Source organism: Ursus americanus, chromosome 21 (assembly GCF_024610735.1).
Source record: "Ursus americanus isolate L20-20 chromosome 21, mUrsAme1.1.p, whole genome shotgun sequence".
Taxonomy (NCBI): domain Eukaryota; kingdom Metazoa; phylum Chordata; class Mammalia; order Carnivora; family Ursidae; genus Ursus; species Ursus americanus.
Window position 1 is genome coordinate 6,070,328 of NC_142147.1, and position 17,263 is coordinate 6,087,590.

At 35.4% G+C, this 17,263-nt stretch overlaps 1 protein-coding gene across 1 annotated transcript in view; it reads right to left on the minus strand.

Annotated features, from left to right (window-relative positions):
- The window catches only part of ITFG1 (integrin alpha FG-GAP repeat containing 1), a 270,843-nt gene that overhangs the window by 184,908 nt on the left and 68,672 nt on the right, over positions 1-17,263 (minus strand). Inside the window, exons 7-8 of the mRNA XM_045814692.2 lie at positions 7,228-7,289; positions 2,202-2,283 (exon numbers count right to left, since the gene is read on the minus strand). Coding sequence (XP_045670648.1) covers positions 2,202-2,283; positions 7,228-7,289 — 144 coding nt within the window. The remainder of the gene's footprint in view (positions 1-2,201; positions 2,284-7,227; positions 7,290-17,263) is intronic.

Here is a 17,263-nt window from a genome sequence, read left to right on the forward strand (position 1 = left end):
ATTTCTGGAATGGTATTTCTTTGTTTTATTAAGGAAATAAATAACATTTACCTTGAATAATTATTCTGTTGTTTTTTTGGCAAAAGCTCCTGATTTGTGTGATTTCAAACCACCCTACCCACCTCCCTTTGACTCTTCCAGAATAGCCTAAATTTAAAGTAGACTTTTAAAATTAATAAAATATTTTATGTTAGCAACTAAAATTTCATCATAGATGTAAGAAAACTTTTGTTCCTAGACAACTTCAGTGAGCTTAAACCCTCCTTTCTGGTACAGGATTCTTCCTGTGAGCTTGATTATTTTATTCAAGTATGTGTTTTTTTTTTTAAATCCATTGTTACCCATTCGGTAAATGGTGAATTTCTGAAATCATGCTGACTTCCTGGCTGTCATTCTCATCTCTTGGCTTGGTTCTGAGAGGGAGAGAGAGAGAGACAGAGAGAGAGAGAGAGAGAGAGAGAGAGAGAGTGTGTGTGTGTAAGTGCATTGGGAGCGGAAAGTTGAGGATGGAGGGCAGGATGCAATTCACGGATGTATTCAAATGTACAGAAGATGTATATTTTGTATATATTAGTATCCGTAACCTTATTCAATGTCATCTGCTTTTTTGGACTCATTAGCAGTCTTGTTTTTTGATAATACCCAACTAAAAATACATGGACTTTTAAAAAGACATTGTGGAATATTTACTTAAAGCTTATTGATATATTGAAAGTGTTTACTGATATGCTACCTAAAGTCATTAAAAATAGTGGGATATATACTTATGTTTCTTAATGGACTGTATCCTATATTCTGCACATTTAAAAAGTACCAACATGTAAATGTCTATGTTTACGGTAGAAGAATTTAAAAAAAGTTTAGTAAAGCTACTAATAATTTTGTTAAAAACAAGACACTTTATCACACAAAACACACAATTATAAAACAAGTAACTTCAATTTGGACTTTTTTGTTTTTTCCCAATTTGGAGACTCTTAGCCAGAGGTTAAGGGAGGTATATGTGCCCTCTGAGAATTATATAATGCATATATATTTGTTTTTTTTAGAGAGAGATCTGTAAAAGTATTTGTCATCAATCCAGCTAATCAAGTCAGTCAGCAAATTGAAAAAAATAATTCCACATACTCTATAACTTGACTATTTGCTTATTATAAATCAGGCACCAGAAATCTGCTCAAAATCAAAGTAATATTCAACATAATGAAACTAAAATACAGTACAACATAGAGATGTATGTTGATGTTTCCATCAAATAACACTATTAAACCTGCTTTAGCTGCCTTAGGATTTATCTCTATGACACTGAACAATGAGTTGATTTAGTCAACTGAGCAAAGAGCAGTAACAACAATAAAACTAGGTAAGTCCGATGAAAAGACTCATACAGTAATTTCTTGTGATCTTACTGTGTACCTGACACTGTGCTTTACTCACACTGTGTTATTCACTGTCGTCTTGTGAGGTGGATATGATCGTCACTGTCACTTTATGATTGAGGAAACTGAGGACTCTGGACATGGTGACATGTCATCTGGATTCTGAGGAACAGGCTGAGGTGTTTATTGGCAGAATGAAGGAAAAGTAGGAGGGGAGTGAGCTTCAAACTCTTAGATGGTGGTCATCTAGACTACTTTCCCGTCGAATACTAAAATCCTTTCTAATAATAAATGACAAATGGTGAAGAAGCCATACATGTTTTGGAAGTTCCTAACCAATGTGAACTTGATTTACGGTGTAGAGCCTTATGGAAAACAGAGATTCATGTGTCCTCATGTGGCAAATTCCTAATATATTTATTCTTCTTTGGAATTAAGATGTAAATAAAAATGGTTTTTAGTATTCAAGTTTCAAGAGGTCAGGTTAACTCCAATTTTTTTTTTGTTCCATAACCTAGATATATATGAAGACTTCACAATAATTATTACTTGATATTCTCTAGAAAAGCCTCAATAGACTTCTTTGTTTTGCATGTTACTCCTGCAAACAGGAGTGTTTAAGTTTAAATTATACTTTAAACATAAATGTCATAAATTGCTCCTTATATTAAGGAATTGACCACCTACCATGTATAATACTAGAAAAGGCATCTTTTAAATCTTTAATAGTTCTGAAGACAATAAAATTATACTCAGGTATGGGAAATTAATATGACTAGGTTAGAGAAAGGGGTAGAATTTGAAAGATGAAAAGAATCTTACCAAAGTCTGCAAATGCGGACTGTCCGACCACCATCATATTTTGAGGTTTTTCAAATATAGTACTGACAGAGAAATTTCCATCCTGTTAATGGCAGAAAATTTTGGGTTAGACTATCATAATTCATTCATTTGTCAAGTGTGAAAGAAAGCATTTAAACTGAAACAGGGAAATAACTAATTTAAGGCTTTTGTTGTACTATAGAAAAATTATTCCACTTTCCTGTAATACCTTTATCATAAAAAAAAAAAGAAAAAGAAATTGTTGTTAGTTGATAAAGATTGCCTGGAGTGCTTTTCTTGCTGTCCCTCCCAGCTTTATCTGTTTTACTAAATCTTCGTTATAATTTCAGACATAATGAGTGTCTTCTACTTTCCAGTACCATAGAAATAGTAGTATATTTGGTATATTCTTCATATTTGGTAATATAAAGAAATATAAAAAAATCATTCCTACTTTAAGGGAGCTTATAGTCCAGTTGGGAGATAAGATATGTCAGGAAAATAGAATTTCTGAAGGTAACATATATAAATCGTACAAGTAAGTAGCAAAGACACTACGTTTTACAGATTTCAAAAGAAGATTTCTGTTGGGCACAATTAAGAAAAAATTGAGATTCAACTGAAATGAGAATTCCACTGATCCTTATAGAGCTAATTCTTCAGCAATTCAAGTTTATGTATCATTGAGAAAAGGGAGCAAAGGATTAAGACAACTGGTAGGTAATAACCAGGGGTGGCTAAGCTAAACAAGAAAGAAAACCCATTGGAGATCTTTTGTTTCAGTTACTCTTTCCAAAATGGAGAGTTACACATCTTACTTATAAAAATATGCATTTCTTTAAATTATTCTTTCCTTTCTGTAATTTTAGATGCCAACACCAGAAAAATCAGCCAAAAGAGTGAATTTGGGGTTTGGAGCACTTAGTTCTTTTTTTTTTTTTTTTTAATGTTTTTTTATTATATTATATTAGTCACCATACAGTACACCCCTGGTTTTTGATGTAAAGTTCTTCGATGATTCATTACTTGCACATAACACCCAGTGCACCATGCAATACGTGCCCTCCCCACCACCCATCACCAGCCTATCCCATTCTCCCACCCCCCTCCCCTCTGAAGCCCTCAGTTTGTTTCTCAGAGTCCATAGTCTCTCATGCTTCATTCCCCCTTCTGATTGGAGCACTTAGTTCTATACAGGGCTCTCTTCTTATCACTGACATCTCTATGCACTATTTGACATACTGACTCTGATTACTACATACTTTATATAGATAGCTATATGTTGAAAAATATTTTAAAAATTAAATATTTTCCCCCCAAGGACACTGCAGATTTGCAAGTTAATTTCTTAAGAACTCCCTTCTGATATTTACAGAGAAAGGCATTGCTGCACTGAAAACATGAAGACCAAATGCTTGAGGAACATGAGTAAGTGGGTAAGATTTGTCTTATGACAGGCAATTTTCCAGACATTTTAACACTCCATTACCTGCATGCAGAAATATGTTTCTCCTACAATTACTGAAGTATCTGATATACTTTTTGAATGATCTTTCTATAGAAATCTTATTTACATATTGTCTTAAACCTTATGAATCCCCTCCAGTGTTACTGATACCTGAAATTACATTACAGATATATCAAAGGTGCCAAAGTTCTGACTGAAGTGTCAAGTATTTCTGCATTTTAGAAAGATCGAAAAACCAATAAATGAATTCAGTAATGTCACAGGATACAAAATTAATATACAGAAATCTGTTGCATTTCTATACCCTAATAACGAAGTAGCAGCAGAAGTTAAGAAAATCCCATTTATAACTGCAGCAAAAATAATAAAATACCTAGGAATATACTTAACCAAGGAGGTCAAGTGGCCCATACTCTGAAAACTATAAAACACTGATGAAAGAAACTGATGATGACACAAACAAATGGAAAGATACACCATGCTCATAGGTTGGAAGAACCAATATTGTCACAATGTCCATACTACCCAAAGAAATCTAACAGAGGTAATGCAACCCCTATCAAAATACAAACAACATTTTTCACAGAACTAGAACAAATAATCCTAAAATTTGTATGGAACCACAAAAGACCCTAAATACCTAAAGCAATCTTGAGAAAGAAGCAGCAAGCTGGAGGTATCACAATCGCAGATTTCAAGATAAAGTACAAAGCTGTAGTAATCAAAACAGTATGATACTGGCACAAAAATAGGCACATAGATCAATGGAACAGAATACAGTCTAGAAGTAGACCCACACATATATGGTCAATTAATCTATGAAAAAGGAGGCAAGAATATACAATGGAAAAAGTCTCCTCAACAAATGGTACTACATAAACTGGACAGCTACATGCAAAAAGAGTGAAACTGAACCACCTACTTACACCAGACAGAAAAATAAACTCAAAATAGATTAAGGAACTAAATGTGAGCTAACCATAAAACCATAAAACTCCTGTAAAGAAAATAGGCAGTAATTGCTTTTACACTGACTGTAGCAACATTTTTCTAGATATGTCTACAGAAAAAGCAAGAGAGAGACAAGAGAGACAAAAGCAAAATTAAACTATTGAGACTATACAAAAATAAAAAGCTTTGCACAGTAAAGGAAACCATCACCAACACAAAAAGCAACCTACCAAACGGGAGAAGGTATTTCCAAATGATTTCCAATAAGGGGTTAATATCCAACATATATAAATAACTTATATAACTCAACACCAAAACCCCAAATAATTTGATTAAAAAATGGGCAGAGAGCCTGAACGGGCATTTTTCCAAAAAAGACATAGTTGGCCAACAGACACTTGGAAAGATGTTCAACATAACTAATCATCACGGAAGCTGAAACTGCTTTTAGATACCACTTCATACGTGTCAGAATGGCTAAAATCAAAAACATAAGAAATAACAAGTGTAACAAGTGTTGGCAAGGATGTGGAAAAAAGAACCCTCTGTGTGTTGATTGTAATGCAAATTGGTGGGGCTTCTGTGGAAAACAGCATGTAAGTTCCTCAAAGTATTAAAAATAGAATTACCATATGATCCAACGATTCCATTACTGGGTATCAACCCAAAGAAAACACAAACACTAATTTGAAAAGATATAGATACCCCTATGTTTATTGCAGCGTTATTTACAACAGCCAAGATATGGAAGCAACCCCAGTGTCCATTTATAGATAGATAAAGAAGATATGGTATACATACACAATGGAATATTACTCAGCCATAAAAATGAATGAGATCTTGCCATGTGCACTGATATGAATGACTTTAGAGGATATAAGACTAAGTGAAATAAGAGAAAGACAAATTTCACATGATTTTATTCATATGTGGAATTTAAGAACAAAATGAACAAATAAAAAAATAGACTCTTAAATACAGAGAAGAAAACAGTATTTGCCAGACGGGAGGTGGGTGAAGGGATAGGTGAAAGAGACAAAGGGGATTAAGAGTACAGTTATCCTGATGAGTACTTAGAAGGGTAGAGTGCTGCTGATTCATGATATTGTACACCTGAAACTAATGTAATACTGCATGTTAATTATACTTAAATAAAAAAATAATTATCTAACCTAGGGAAAATAAAATCAGCCTAGGCTGATAGGACTTCACACACTTAAAAGTACTTAATAATTTTATATACACCTTATATTTATGTTTAATGAGGCTTTTTATCCTTCATATGAGTAGAGATTAATCAAAGTGACTGATTTTCTCATTTCTAATACCTCAAGATTCACTTTAGGTATTGTTTCCAAGGCCACCTAAAGACCTAAATTTACAGTAATTATTAAGTATATAACAATCGTATTTCTATCATCAGTAAAACAAATATAATTACATTTTTTAAAAAGTAGAGTAAACAAAAATAAATCTTTCTGGTTTCGTTGTCTTTCTCCCTTTCCCACGTAAAAAAAAAAAAAAAAAGGGTAAAATTGCTTACTGTAGAAGTCGCATTTAGAAGCCCTAATCTTGTCTACACATAGCTTTTCCACTCATCTGAGTTTTCTTCTATGAAAAAATTTGAGTCATGAGCAACATCATTGACTATGCTTTAGAGACGGCTGATAATGAATTTTCTTTCACAAACTGTGATCTGCTAATATTTCATCTGTATTTTAATAAAAACCTATAAGATGTTATCAGTTCAATTTGGATTGAATAAAATACAACTATTGGTTATTAGATGGGAAATCAAGAGATCTAAAATTAAAATTTGTAAAGTGTCTACTGTATGCCTCGCACTTTACACACATTATTTCATTTAATTTTCACAAACATTAAATGAAGCATCTTATTCCTGTTTCGCATATGAGGAAAGTGAGGTTTAAAACTTGACCATTACTTGAGGGATGTCAATCAGTTGGCCAATTTGGCCTATCCTCAAATCCTGTCCTCTACTTTGTAGTCTGAAATTCAACTTTAAGATTTGGAGTGTTCTATTCTTCATTAATTAGTATTTCATATAATCTACATCAAGCTACAAGTAAAATAAAATAAAATCATGACATCAGTTTGGGAATCTTCAACTTGCAATTAGAAAATACATACATTGGGAAAGACTCCTTAATCCTGGTCAAGTTGGCTGTAAGTTTAGTGTATGTTGTTCTTATTTTTTTATATAAGCCTGAAGGCAAGGAGGAAAAATTAGTCTTTTAAAAACGGTTTTCTTCAATAAACCATCATGCTGACAAATTAAATGACAGTAACCTCTCTCAACAGCTGACAGCCTAGCAGGGGCCCTGTTAACATTCGCATTAGGGCAGACTGATTGGTTTAATTGGCAGTCATGCCTAAAAACCTGCAGAGGAATTGATGCTGAATGAATCATTTCCTTTAGCAATATTCAGCAGTTTGAATGCAGCAATGCAACCAAAGGCTCTTAAAGCTGTTCTATTTATTGTTGAAACCAACCGACCAAGTGATTACTTTCATTTTATTTTCTAAAATTGTGTGCTTTTACTGAAAGCCATCATTTAAAAATGCTTCAAAGAAAAGATTTCTTACCACATTTTCCCATATCTCAAACTGGAAGTTACTAGAGGCAGACAATGTCGTGAGGAATAAATCTAGAAGGAAAATAATAGAATTGTAAGTTTTGTTACTGATGTATACATTTAAAACAGGAAGAAATGCAATATGTCAAAATAGTTATTAATAGAGTTGTACTTAAACATATTTTAAATTATATTTTAAGGAGCTTGATCCTGTCAAAGAAAAGAAAGCAGATGATCCTGTAGTAGTATGACTAAGGAAAATGTGTTTAAAGGGAGCATTTGGTATTACTCCTTCAAAAGCATTCTTTATTTTTAAGAACACTTATGCGTACTAACCTTTTTTATCTTACACATTTTTATTTTAAGGCGGACTACATTTTAAACAAAATATTCAAATCAGAATCACATTGTGCTTTCTCACCTAAAAGCTATGCTTCCCTATATATCATAGTTGGGCTCAAGCATTATTTTAAATCACAGTATCATAGCATCCAAAATCTTTAGGACTCATGTTAAACAAACAATAAATTGCATTTCAAATTTTGGATAGAAGAATTGTCTTCATATAGTCCAACTAAACAAAATTTGTTTTACTGGAAAGCGCAAGATTTTTAATAAAATTTGTTGAAAAATAATAGGTTGACAGTCAAATTTAACATCCCATTAATGCAAAGGCCAGGTGAACCGCAAATCTATTCTAGTAGCAGTATTTATTATGTTTGCATAATGGCAATTTTACTTAGCAAATACATAAAGTTTCAAAATGATGAGTTGACTCATAAGAAAATTAAAATAACATTATTCTGTCGTGCTTTAAAAAATGGGAATTATTCAGTGATATGCAGACCATGACTATTTTAAAGAAAAGGGTTTTTTTTTGCCCCATTAAATATGTTTAAGAAAACTATCCTTCACATTTTAATGTGTTTTCTATAGAGCTTTCATATGAGTTTAATGAAGCTAACTTATGTAATAATTATAATAATTTTCATAGAATCCCCAGAAAGCTAAGTAATTTCTTCACTGTTATAATAGTAAACTCCTGATCCCAAGTAAGTAGAACTATTATTTCTGTCAATATATCAAATACCTCTGCATTTATTTTCACCACACTAAGGATGCTTTGCCTTTTTTGAAGTCTTTTACGAAGGTAATTTCTTTACTCTGTCAAACATACACTCCCAATGAAATGTCTACTTCCATACTCATCTAGGAAAACCCCCAAACAGTACCTGAGCTTTGTGAGATGGTGTACCTATGGCCAACATCCTCTCCTCCTCCCATGTACCCTCCACATTGCCATCAGCATGATGAAAAAATGAAAATGCAAATTTGATCTCATTCCTTCTCTTCCAGGATCTCTTCTCCCCATGTGAAGAAGCCTACTTACCTAAGTTTCCATGCTTATTTCCTGCTACTCTCTCACAAGAAACTGAGTCTGCGTAGTACCCTTTATGTCACAGCCGTCTGATGTCCCCACGGTTCCTGAGGCCCTTCCTCTCCCTAAGGCATAGCTTTCCCTCCATTGTTATTCCACTATTATATCTCAATTGACATGGTTATTACAAGATCCTATGATATTTCAGTTTCATATCTGTCTTTCCTGAGCTTCCTGAGGGGAAGAGTCATGCCTAATTGGTTTTTGTATCTCTGTGGTTTCTATGCACTTGGAAATAACATGTGTTCGAATGACTGTTTTACAACTAAATGATACTATATATATATATATACCTATCTACATACACACCACACATATACACACTTATACATGTCTATAGACACGCATATTTATATATGTCTATATAAATACCATATATATAACAGTTCTTGCAAATTTGCTTGGACTGTCTACAAATAGTTACTCTACTATATCCTTAAAAAGTGTCTTGGGAAAAGAAGGGTTTTATACTAGAGCACTGCACTAAAAGTAAGTATGACTGATTATAGTGACTCCTGTTTTAGGAATGTTTAAAAACTGTTAATTTTTATCTGAAAATGTGGGTAATAAGCATAAGAAAGTGATTAGGGATTAACAGCCATGGAGATTTCTAAGGATCACTTAGAGCCATGTCAGTGCAAGCTCTGAGCTATTTGAAAGAAGTGAAGAGAGACAATTACACTATTATTACGTAACACAGGTGAATTTGTTCAAACTGAAAACATTACAGTGCTGAAATTCTGAACGCATTTGAGAATAAATGAGGAGGCATCTTTCCGACAAGGGATCACAGGCTCAGTGCCCTGATAAGCCAGTTAGCTTTGTAGGATTGGAAGAGCTATTTTGTTACCACGAATGACCAAGCAGGGATAGTTACAAGGGAGGGGTGGGTGGTTACCAGCAATCTATCACAATTCCTGGAAAAACAACATAATTTTTTTTTTTTTGGCATTGCTCTAGTCTCAATACATTTGCATAAAAGGTGACAAATTATGAGCTTTCTGCTCTTCCATTCATAGTGAGAAAATTTAACAACCATAACTACAATGTTTGCTGATTCTATTTTCATAGCTTCATGAGCTATTTATTAAGATTTTGAAATACAGTAAAGTGAGTTGAGGGATTGGAAGTACCTTGTAAAACATTAAAAAAGTTCATTTCACTATTCAATTATGTAAAAAGGTTATAGAAAAAATAAATGATTCATTATGTGGCGACATAGAGATAATTATTAATTATTGAGATAATTAATAATTATCTCTATTATCTCTAAAATATTATCTCTAAAATATTATCTCTATAAGATGAAATCATGCTGCTTTGAATGAAATAAGAATGAAATAACAGCTAGAAAAAAATTTAGTCAATAAAGCAACCAAGTTCTCACCCTCCTACATGGGTAAGAGTAATTCACACAATATAATGAAAGAAAATGTACCCAATGAAACTGTAACAGATGCTGTGACATGCTACCCAGATCCCCTCTGCATGAAAGACTTACTCCTTTAGCTTGCTGGAAATGCTGCTGGCAGACAGCCCCACACAGTTGCCCTTTCTGGAACAGCTTTGGGTGAAAAGAGCTGCCCTACCAAAAGTTGCATCCCTGTCTGCTCTAGTCTGTATTCAATAACTGGTCAGTTCAGAGAAATAAAAGCTCAGGACAACACCATCACTCAGGACTAATCTGCAGGGCCAGAGCACATTCAGAAGCCCAAGGTCTGGTGAGGCTTTTATTTGACACTAAATCATAGCCCAACTCTGCTTTCTTACCATTTCCTCCAGCAGTACTGACTACGAAACACTCCCTAAAATTAAACTTCTTGCACAGTAGTTTCCATTTCAGAGTTCATTTCCCAGGAAATGCCATCTACAACCAATGATACCAAAAGTGATCTGAGAAAGCAAATACTAAGACAAAAGCGGCTGCTAATAAGGATTATTTCACTGGGGTTAAGCAGTGCACAGATGGCCATACTATCTTTTACTGGTATTATTGGGATGGTATTTTGGTGGAAGGGAACGCACTAGTGGGTGTGGTATTTGAGGTTTTTTTGAGAAATATGAGATAAACACTAACTATAAGGACAGTGGAATTAGATGGCTATGGCAATGCTTACCTGAAGAAACAGAAAAGAGACACAAATGCTAAAAATGACTGATGAGAAAGTACAAGCCATGTGTGAAAGCCAGAGGGCCTCTTGGGTGTCATCTAAAGAGGTTCTCATCTCCTGCAGTAGGAGGGCAAAAATGAGCTGAAGACTAAGACCAGGATTTAATGGTAAAAATAGAAGATCTCTCAAGAAGGTTAAATTCTCAACCTAAGCCAGTCTGCTATGCTAAGGTTAGGGCCCTAGCTGGGAAAGAATAATACTTGACTCATGAATCAGGAACATCTGGGTGATGAACCTGAAAGTCTTTAACCCTCAGATTCACTTGAGCCCTCAAAGCTTGCATAAGTGGCCCACTCTTGACTGTTAAAGGCTGGGATTCACTCCTGTTTGAAAATGATGTTTTCCCTAAAGGCTAGTGTTCTCCCTTGTTTAAAGATGATGAAGATTCTGCTACCATTGGGTAACATGATCCCGACTTCCTACAGTTTGTCTCATCTTCTCTCCTGGCCACTAGGCCACAAAGTGGGGTTAAGTACAAAATAACCTGGCCAGGAATGGGATGTACACATAAGGGAAAAATGAACCATAGCCTGATTTAAGTCCAGGACCTAGCTAACATGTAGTGTGGCAGGAGCCAGGACAGTATGCATGAGACTATATTCTGAGAGTGATTGAACAAGATAGGGGTAAGGGGTTGGACAGGCAGAATGAGGTGTGGGGTGGGGTAGAATAAAGAGCTGGGGTTGGGGGCAAGGTAATTACATTGGATCCCTTCCATCCTAGAAGAGGCTGCACTTCGCTTTACAGGAGTAGACCATATTCTGGATATGGGTTTATTCTTCCTGTCTTAAAAACTAATTTTTAAAATGTTAATAGAAACAGTATGATGATAGCTGAGATCACTGGTATTCACTTGAAGAAACAATCCTTAACAAAAGATCATATCATGAGTTAGTGAAAAATTCAGGATATAAACCCCAAACTCAAATCCTTTTTCATTAGTCTTGTAACAAGTAAAATAGTGAAACTATCCAATGCACATGCACTTTCTTCCCCAGAAAATACAGACACATATTTCAGTAAGTGTATACAAAAACAGTAAATGGTATTGCTTCAATTATCTCCATTCATAAGCTTGAAAGGATTAAGCTACTGAATTTTTAAATGCTGCCAAGTGCTGCACAGTCTTCCCTTCAAATGAAAAGCCTTCTGGTTAAAGTTGGCATCAAAAGGAAGCCCACTTAGGAGTCTTAAAAATTAAAATTGGAAGTTTGACTATGCGAACGAAACCATGTTAGGAAAAATCCAAACAAAGCTTTATGATTGTGATCAAAGTTTAAAGTTAGATGGTAATAGGCACCTAACACCTTTTTGATATACTATGTAGGAAGGAAAAGTTTGAAAACTGTAATTTCCGGCACTGTATCCTTTCAGTGTGAAGTCTTGATGTTTGAAAAAAATATTTTGATGGAAATTTTTAAAAAGTATTCATAATGTCATTTAGAGTTCTGCATGAAGAAATTCACCTTGAATGATGAAAGTCACTATATTTCCAAGGGAGTAAATATTATGGTTCATTTGGAAAAAATACAGTTTATAAGACATTTTTAGTATTTTCTGGAAGCTTTAGTATTTCCCCAAAGAGTGGTTCAAAGCAGTATCATAGTTTGTGCTGTTTTAATCTGGGCCTGGGGGATATGCCAAGCTCATGTTTACATCTGTTCTATAGTACTGTCCAGTCTTTCTTAGATCTGGTTATATTAGGGAAGATGAGCATAAGTGTGCAGAATAAAAATATCTTTCCCTTGCTTCCACTTGTTCATAGAAAAGCACATTGAAGTCCACATGACAGCTGAAATTGTGAAGACAAATGAGCTCTTCCCCTTCCCAGCAGCAGTGTAACTGCACTCTGTGGTTCAGAGGTCATCAGTTTACACGCTGTAAGGCATGAGGCCCCAACTTAAATAAATTAATGGGTCCTGGTACAGTCAAGATGATCAAACAATAAAAAGTCACAGAGCACAAAAACTGACCCTGGATCTCAGGAAGGAGGAGATGGTGGGAAGTAGTAGACCTAGATGAAGCAATAAGAACCGATCATTGACTAAAGAAAACATCAACTAATTGTTCCAGGCAATTACTGTTATGGAAATATGGTTTTTAAATATGAAAAACTGTATTTTAAAAATATTGAAATCTAATTCAAAATATGTTAAGCAGTAAGGGCAAAAAAACCAAAAACATTTCTGCAGGGTCCAGTTTTAGCCATAGGTACTAGATTGAAACCTCTGAGACTACTGCTTTGCTTACATATCTGTGGGCAGAGAACCAATCCTACATCCTATATTCCTATGTCAAATAATACTCCCAAATCATATTCTGTACTAAATTTAATAAGATATGAGGAACCTGTTTAAATGGGTCTCCATTCACAAAACAATGTTTAAGGAAGAAACATAAATTTCTAGTAATCATTTTTCAATTCATTGTTTTAAGATTTTTATTTACTTATTTGAGAGACAGAGAGAGAGAGTGAGAACATGAGCAGGGGGAGGAGCAGAGGGAGAGGGAGAAGCAGACTCTGCGCTGAGTGCGGAGCCCAATGCAAGGCTCGATCCCAGGACCCTGAGACCATGACCTGAACTGAAATCAAGTTGGACGCTCAACGGACTGAGCCACTCAGGTGCCCCTCAATTTCAATTTTTTTTAAAAAGATTTTATTTATTTATTTGACACACAGAGAGAGACAGAGAGAGAGGGAACACAAGCAGGGGGAGTGGAAGAGGGAGAAGCAGGCTTCCTGTTGAGCAGGGAGCCCAACATGGGGCTTGATCCCAGGACTCTGGGATCATGACCAGGGCTGAAGGCAGATGCTCAATGACTGAGCCACCCAAGCACCCCTCAACTTCATTTTCATACCCTTCTATCTAGACTTCCCTTCTCTTTCTTTTTCCTATCTTGAAGCATTCGGCCCCAAATGAAGATGCACCATACTTAGCACAGAGCTCGGACTACCTCAAACTTAAGAGAGTGTACACAAGATACAAAGACACTTAAGACACCATACTCTGAAACACAGGCACACATTATAAGACTGAAAGTCCTCAATCCTGGGTAAACAAGAAAGAACTCCCACTCCTGCCTTCCCTCATCAGTCAAATCATTATCAAGTTCTTTTGTTGTAAGAAAAAAAAAAAGATTGGATTTATTTATTTGTGTAGGAACAGGAGAATCTCAGGTGAAAACAATAAACTCTGAGTAACAGGCTGCTGGCAGCAGATGATGAGGGGTGCCTAGTAAGACCCTAAAACTGAATGTTTAAGGGGATTATAATTTCCATTTGATGAGGATTATTAAATGAAGAATGGATGTATTTTACTTACATTTTTACCATAGGAAATTTATTTTTCAGAACTTCTATGTTGAATTTTTAAGAGAAATGTAATCAAGGTAATTATAAGTTACTGATCTTCAAAGTCTCAGCAACATTTTGAATTCTAGTGTTTTATATGTATCTTTCAATGGAAGTCACATATTTCCTCTACTCCTAAGAGGTCCGAGTCTTAAGGATCGTGGTGGAATTTGCAGTTTTAATGTTTTTAATCTTGTAATGTTTCGATAGGTGAACAGACATTATGATACAAAATTCCAATATGAGAAGACACTTCATCTTCTAGAAGAGTCCTCTATGTTCCAGAAGGTAAAGAATTCATTAGAGATGATAACACTTAACGATGGAAGGAACTGGAGAACAGGAACTTGGCATTAATCACCACTAAGATTTTCATATTTTCCATCAGCTCTTGTAAAGTAAATTTACTTGAATGAAGGTTTTATAGCACAAATTTTAGAACTGCATTTGCCCTGATGTTTTTTCTCAGGGCAGTCAAGTCAGTCTGCATCCATTTGGTTTATACAATAAGGCTACCTACTTCCATTAGTCCCTTTCAGTCCAAATTCTGATCCTTTATTACCATGTCCACTTATGTCTTATTTACAAATTTATAAAGATGTCATATTTGCCAACTGTTCAACAGCTGCCTACACAGCACTAACTTGGCATGTTGGATTTCTGAGTACTTATTTCCTCTGGATAAAAAGATTGTGTGTTCAGGAAACAACAGATGTTGGTGAGGATGCGGAGAAAGGGGAACCCTCTTAACACTGTTAGTGGGAATGCAAACGGGTGTAGCCTCTCTGGAGAACAGTATAGAGGTTCCACAAAGAGTTAAAAATAGAACTCCCCTACAATCCAGCAACTGCAGTCCTAGGTATTTACTCAAAGGACACATACTGATTTGAAGGGGCACATGCACCCTGATGTTTACAGTAGCATGATCAACAATAGCCAAACAATGGAGAGAGCCTAGATGTCTGTTGACTGATGAACGGATAATGAAGTTGTGGTATGTGTGTGTGTATATGTGTGTGTGTGTGTGTGTGTATGTGTGTATATATCCGCAACGGAATATTACTCAGCCGTAAAAAAGAATGAAATCTTGCCATTTGCAATGATGTGGATGGAGCTACAGTGTATCATGCTAAGCAAAATAAGTCAGTCAGAAAAATACCATTATGATTTCACTCATATACGGAATTTACGAAACAAAACAGATGAACAACAGGGGGGAAAAACAGAGGCAAACCAAGAAACAGATTCTTAACTAAAGAGAACTGAGGGTTACTGGAGGGAAGTGCGTGGGGTTTGGGTTAAATGGGCGTTGGGTATTAAGGAGGGCATTTGTTGAGATGAGCACTGGGTGTTGTATGTAAGTGATGAATCACTAAATTCTGCTCTTGAAACCAATATTATACTATGTTAACTAAGTGGAATTTATATTTATTTATTTATTTATTTATTTATTTATTTTAAAGATTTTATTTATTTATTTGTCAGAGAGACAGAGAGAGAACAAGCAGGGGGAGCGGCAGGCAGAGCCAGAGGCAGAAGCAGGCTCCCCACTGAGAAAGGAGCCTGATGCAGGACTGGATCCCAGGACCCTGTGATCGTGACCTGAGCCAAAGGCAGACACTTAACCAACTGAGCCACCTAGACATCCCATTAAGTGGAATTTAAATAAAAACTTTAAAAAAAAAAGCAATCTCATGTGTAGACTTATGTGTAGAAGCAGAAATAAAAAAAGATTGTGTGTCACTCTCTTCTGATGTTAAAGGACTGTTAAGGGACCTTAATTGTATCTTTTATGCATTTCTGTCTCCTGAGTTGTTTCATTTTTAACAGAATTCTTAATTTTCACTACATGATGGGCTCCTACTCAGGGGGTTTGGGTTAGAGAAGAAACCTCAATTTTGCTCACAAAAGTAGTGGCTAGGCATTTAAAATCAAATTCAACCTGAAAGCAATTTATTTCTCAAGTGGCAAGATTCAATCAAGGTGATGAATGTTCTAAAATTTATGAGTAGCAGCTGTTGGTCTCTCTGACAATGGCTATGTCAGGCTGAACTGCAAATGCAATACATACGGTCAGAAAAGTTTAGCAGATTATTCCTCCTGTAAATCCACGGGCAGGATGGTCTAGCACACAAAATGAGTTATTTAAAATGATTTAAACTCATAGTCACTCAAAAGCAAACTTCTAACAGTAGGCAGTTATGCCCCATCCAGTTCCGGAACTGTTGATTTGCGTGCTGCTTTTCTTCTTACCTGGTGTCAGTCCCCTTCTAGGAATCGGAGAGGAACTTTCTACACACTAGGATAACAGGGGCCTTAATGAGAGAATCCGTCTATATGGTTTCTATGCCTCACATTTCTGGAACACCCTGGAAGGGAATATTTTTGCTAAATCTAGAGCAATGTAGTGATAAAATGCTTCAAGTGTAATAAATTCCAATAGTTGAAAAAAGTAAAGCGAAACATTAATCTCTCTGGGCTTCATTTCCTTGCCTATAAAATGATGTGGTTAAACTACATGATCTTTAGGATTTCTTTCATATCATATCCACCCACTGGTTCAACATCTTTTGAGCACCTCCTATGTGCTTGGCACTCAATTAGGTATTAGATGAACACAGATGAAGCGTGCTCCTTTCCTTTGAGGAACTCTGTGAGGGAGACAGATGTGGAAATGGACAAATACCACGTGGCAACGGTTCTGTTAGAATTAGGACTGTGTGTGGTGGGAACTGAGCTGACAGAGATGCTCACTGCTTAGATGGATTTGAGGAGGGCTTCACAAGAAGGTGATGTTTGTGTGGTCAGAAACTTAACAGGTAATTGCTTTTAGAAGTTATAATACTCTTGTCAGTGACTTGCTAATACTATCGACACATGATATTTTATAGCATATAAAACTCCACATACACAGAATAAGTTAAAACCAAACAATCAAATCATTAAGAAACTTCAGTTTAAAGCAACTGATTAAAATAATGATTAATATACCCTCGTTGCCTCTCCTCATTCAGAAACAAGTATTAGGTAAAGTTTATCTTACTGGTGTGATGTACACACCAAGTACACTTGACAATTATAAAAA